General features: G+C 35.3%; 1 protein-coding gene across 1 annotated transcript; it reads right to left on the bottom strand.

Moving 5' to 3' along the window:
* Positions 1–1,473: 1,473 nt before the first annotated feature.
* LOC113322262 (salutaridine reductase) lies at positions 1,474–3,168 on the bottom strand. Its single transcript, XM_026570323.1, has 5 exons — positions 3,010–3,168; positions 2,652–2,898; positions 2,485–2,559; positions 2,144–2,341; positions 1,474–2,063 (listed from the first exon to the last, which is right to left on the bottom strand). The coding sequence occupies exons 1-5, from the start codon at positions 3,048–3,050 to the stop codon at positions 1,686–1,688; spliced, it is 939 nt and encodes a 312-aa protein (XP_026426108.1). The 5' UTR covers positions 3,051–3,168; the 3' UTR covers positions 1,474–1,685.
* Positions 3,169–5,507: the final 2,339 nt, after the last annotated feature.

Here is a 5,507-nt window from a genome sequence, read left to right as displayed (position 1 = left end):
TAAGAAATAAAAACAAACTTACACTACCTCCATAAATGTTTTTATTTAAAAAAAATGATAATTAATACAAAAATATTGAGTAGATTTTTCCATATATATGGTGATAATATTTAAGATTTGAATTAAATTTATATTAACAATGATTTTATGATTATAAAAAATAAAATGTATATTTGATAGTTTAAGAGAAAAGTATGACTATTAACAGAACAAACAGGTAAAAAAAGACAGACCAAGTAGAAATTATGGCAGATAAAAAAAGACAGAGAGAGTAATATTTAACGGAAATATTGTCCAACTTAGATGATGCTACTAACGTACAGTTAAGTATTTGGTGTAAACACGGTGTAACAAAATTAATTAGGTTAAATCTTTGACGGAAGTGTTGTTCACTTACTTTTTTGTCGACGCCGTTACTAACGAACTGTTAAATACTTCATGTAAACAAAATATAACTCAATTTTTAATATTTCAACCAATAGAATTATGTCAAATATCCTCACCATAGTTTCTATATTATAAAAGGTCTATTTTGATCAATAGAAAACGAGAGTTTCATCACCGTTCGATGTAAAAGCTTATTTTGTCGAGGCCTTTAAGGAAGAAGATAGGCGTACGAAGAAACGGGACTAGCACAAGTATACATAGAGGCGAACCAGATTTCTGCACAAGTTTTATATAGTTTCTGACATGACCCAAGTTCTTTGGAACAACACTCCAGCTCGTGAAATGTCCAAGAGCAATTTGGAGGTGGAATAGCATAGGTGCCAAACTCACATAATTAGGACCATACGTGATGCGCGCCACCGTCCACTACTCCACTGTATTATTTACATTAATAATTGGCGATGGTTCTTTTATTACTGTTTGGATTTATTAGATGATTCACATAATATTATACCATATTATTGGGTGGCAGTGGATAAGGTGATATTATATATTTACCACATTTTGTATATACAATTTGACGCCAATTAAAACAACTGTCCTCAAAAAGAACTATAATTCTAGAGTTTTTGGTCTCATTTAACAGTCCACGTCAGTTAGGATAACCTCTTAAATCATATGAAATTATGGAAGTTCTAATCTAGCATGGTAGTCGCAGAATAAAACAGTGATGGGCGCTGAACAGTAACGAGCAAAAATCTGACGCTGAACCAAACAGCGCCTCAAAATTTCATTATCATTTTCGTTTCCTCTCTTCGCTCAAAGACTACTATTTTTTGCATAAAATATGAAATACTAAAAGAATATATTCTTTGACCTGTACTCAATATGCTCAATGATGCCACGTTGACGTCGTGAAATCCGGGACTAAATCCCGAGCCAAGGAGAATTATAGGGAGGTGATTTTTACCCACTGTGGGCCCCACAATATCTGTGTCACATGGTGAATGTCCACGAGATTTCACCCCGGTGGATCCTGCATCATTGCAATTTGTTGCATAATAAATAGAATCAACAGACAAAATATGTTGGGTAACAGGCACACAGAGGCGTAAGGTGATTTATTATTTGTCATCCAAATAAAGATTCGATACATAAGAAATGGATCGATCCTCTGGACATTCACACAAAACAAGCTAAAAACAGAAGCAAAGGGATAAAGCTATCAGTAGATAGGACAGTGCTAGCAAACAACTGATGCCATTTGGCTGCTGCACGATAAGCTGAACCGATATAACTCAAAATGCAGATAGTTCTGAACAATCATAGAAAAAACCAGAAGGTCCATCGTCGGGGAAAAGAGCTATTCTGACTACATGTTCAGCACCTTCTTCGGCAGTATAATTTCCAATGCCGTAGTTCATTTCTGTTTTAACCAAACCAGGACAAACACAATTGACCTGAAATTTGGGAATTTTCTTTGCTAACACCCTTGTGTAAGCATTCAAACATGCTTTTGATGTTGTGTATGCAGCTCCGAAACTAGGCCACCCATTTGTTTCGATCAAATTTTCCTTAAAATCCTTAAGAAGCATATTCACTACCATGTCAATTCTCTCTTCTGTTAATGCATCACCATCTCCAAGTATCTCTAGAGCTGTTTCATTGGATACATACTGAAATCAAACCAGCGTAAACAAGGTGTAAGAAAAACATTTTTGGATTTCAAGTTGATAGTTACAATAATAAGTAGTACCTTGAGGCTTCCCGTGGATGATGAAACATTAACAATTCTTGGTGAATCAGATAGTTGAAGTAAAGGAATTAGAACTTCGGTTACCGATTTAACACCGTTGTAATTTATTTCGAGACATTCTTCTGCTAATTCATATGTCTCTGACATTAATTCTTGGGCTTCTGGTTTTTCGTAGATCTTCACGAGCTCCTCTGAATCCTGGAAAAAGTGCGAGTAACTAATTCATAACTGGAAAAGCATTCAACTATAAAACGATATGCCGCCGATGTCACTATAGTATGGTTATAGTTGTGAAGTCTTTGGCCTAAGTCTGAAACTCATCGGCATCAAATTTTTATTACCTCTCCAATGTCACTTATCATTGCCTTAAAACGATCAGCATCAACTGAAAAACCTGCAACCCCAGCATTGTTTACCTACACATAGTAAAACACAAATTTTTGAATGAACTTGTGGGAAAGACTGGAAAATAGCTAGTTCAATAGGGAGTTTAAAGAATCATATATACCAAGATATCAAGCTTTCCGAAGTGTGTTTTAATGAAATCCGCTAAAGAAGACATATTAGCAATTGGATCCGTAACATCAAGTTGATGAAAAACCACATTCTCATGATTGGAATTTTTGAGTTTTTCAACAGCTTCATGACCTTTAGTTACATCTCTACAAGTTAAAACAACCATGATTCCATTAGAAGATAATTGCTTACAAATCTCAAATCCAATACCCTTGTTTCCGCCAGTAACAACTGCACACCTGAAAATCAAATCCAGAAAGAAAAGTTTCCATTGATTAGAACGACCCTTAATCAGCTAGCTAGCACCAGATATATATATCCAAATTATGCAACCATTTTTTTGTTAGTACCTCCTCTTTGTAACAACAGTATTTGGACATGTTTTAGCCATACTTGTTAATGATTACTGGATTGGATTAACAACTATAAAAGAAAAAACGAAGTTTCTATTGATTATAATTTCTCATGACCGGAACAGAATAACAAGGCTCTCTTTATATACAAGTAGGAACTGATGTTTAGTCCCGAAAGGGCTTGTTACTCCCGTGTCCCATCCTTTCCAAATTTTAGATTTTGTTTAATCCAAATATTTACAATTTGTCAAACGGCAGGGACGGAACCAGGATTCTATGTTCGGGTGGGCTAATCTTTTTTCCCATCCCTATATCACCGTTAAGTATTTTTGTAGATGTCTTCTTGTTGACAACATTCAAAATGGCTAATAACCTTGGAAGAAGATGTGACTAGAGTAAAAATGGAATTTAATACAGAGGAAAACTTTCAAATGGAACAAAAATTTGTAGCTGTTTTTTTCTAGAGCCAATTGAAGCCAACGTGCGGAGCAGTGCCTATAATTTTTCACTTGGGAAGTCTTTGAAGTCATTATGGATGCTTATAGCCTCTGAGTAAGTCTAATATCATCATGCTTAGAGCCCAACCTAAACTATTAACTACAATTGTCATGAAAAGCCAAATTAATATACAGCAAATACAAGATAATAACATACATTTTTAAAAGGTATTCAATCAAAATTTTGGTATGGCTATTGAAATGCACAGGCATACAATTGCTTGCTTGTTCAACTTCATTTGGCCGCAACAGACAGATTGATGTAGGACATCTTCCTAACGTGTTTGTTTTAGTTTGCATCAACAATGACCGATCCCTTATGTTTGTTTTAGTTTACTTCCTCTGCAAGTCCTTTACTTTCCTAGTTTAGGTGGAATTCTCTTTTCTTTCTTTTAGTCGGTTCTTGTAGAACCTATACAAAGGCTATGCCTTCTTGTTTAGAAAACACATCTTATTATCAATTTCAATCATTATTATTATTATTATCAAATTTGATTATCAATCTTATTACCTTAGAATCTTGATCCTTCAATCAGATTTTAGTTAAGTTTCTGACGAAACTTAAATTATCTTCACAACCCTAACAACTAGTTTGCTATCTCCTTATCTGTGCTACACTACAAATTAACATGAGGAATGCCTTAGTGGGCTTTCGCCGTTATAGCTGGGCTAATTCAAAATGTTACCTGGGCTAGTAAGAAAAATCTCAACTATTATTACGTCTAAGTCAAGGTTTTCCATATTTTGGAGGGGGTTGTAGCCTAAGTAAGCCACCCCCTCCTTCCGTTACTGTCTAACGGGATACATAATAATGTCAGTGATGTGTTTATAGGTAAAACCATAACTTAAGAGTTAGAGCACTGCTCGGTTAAACTCGCATGCGTTGCTATCTCAAGCATGTTTGTCAATGTTAGTGATCAAAATTATAAGTCTTGATTTCTAGTCTCTTATAACTAAGTCTCGGACTAGGATAGTATGTGTAGTTGAGCTCAAGGACTTCATGGCGACTCATCATACAAGTAGAAGGACTACTCAAGGAACCGGTGGAACTTCTCGACAAAAAGGTATGTGGAGACTTGAACTTATCTGTCACTCAAAAGTATATCTCCTACTCTTTGAGACAAAAGTCGTATGCTATATATATATAGACTAGATTATACACATTTGGTATTTCGAGCCGAGTATACCTCGCCTATCTATATCTCGAAATATGTGTTGGTAAGCTTTTCGCTTCGAACAAGTTTATCTTTACCTAGTGACGAAAGTCATGGATGTCTCAATCACTTTGGAAATTGCTTTGAATAGAAATGATGTAACAACTATATAACGTCCTCTAAGAATGTTTCAATGATTGGAATGAGAGTTTAGATTACATAACCAATGTATTCCTTGAACCGAAGTTATCGAAATTTGTTGATCAAGAGAACCGGAAGTATGGAAAGTGCCAAGTCCGCGAACTCAGTCCACGAACTGCCGAAGTTCTCAAACCCGAGAATTTCTGCTGGAGTTTGTAAACTCTGTCCGGTGTCTTAAGTCTGCGAACCTAGTCTGCGAACTTGTGAAGGTTATATATCTAAAGATGATTTCTGAACTTAATCTTAAAAGACTAAGGAATGCTTTTGCAAACCGTGGCTATGAAAGTTCATGAACCGATTCGAGTGATTCAAAGCATCTTTGCTTCAATAGTGTCTTGTGTAGTTACATAAGATTTCCTTGCAATTGAATAACTCTCTTAACTAGTTCATTTGAGTCACTGGAACTAGTTATGGTGAAGTTGAACATGGTTGGTATGAAATTCTCATATGGTTAACCTTTTGGTAAACTATTGTTGAACCAACAATGTACACGTTTGGGTGCGGTTAACAAACCTAGAAGCATACAGTCGTTTGTGTATAACAAGCTAAGTTTTCGATCTAACGGTTGAGAAATATTAGCTTGAATCTAAATCAGGTTTTTATCTAACGGTGGATATTGATTGCTTTGTAACTAAGGCAAAAC

Source organism: Papaver somniferum, chromosome 11 (assembly GCF_003573695.1).
Source record: "Papaver somniferum cultivar HN1 chromosome 11, ASM357369v1, whole genome shotgun sequence".
NCBI lineage: Eukaryota > Viridiplantae > Streptophyta > Magnoliopsida > Ranunculales > Papaveraceae > Papaver > Papaver somniferum.
Note: the sequence above shows the minus strand (reverse complement) of the source record. Positions and strands in the feature narration are given on the sequence as shown.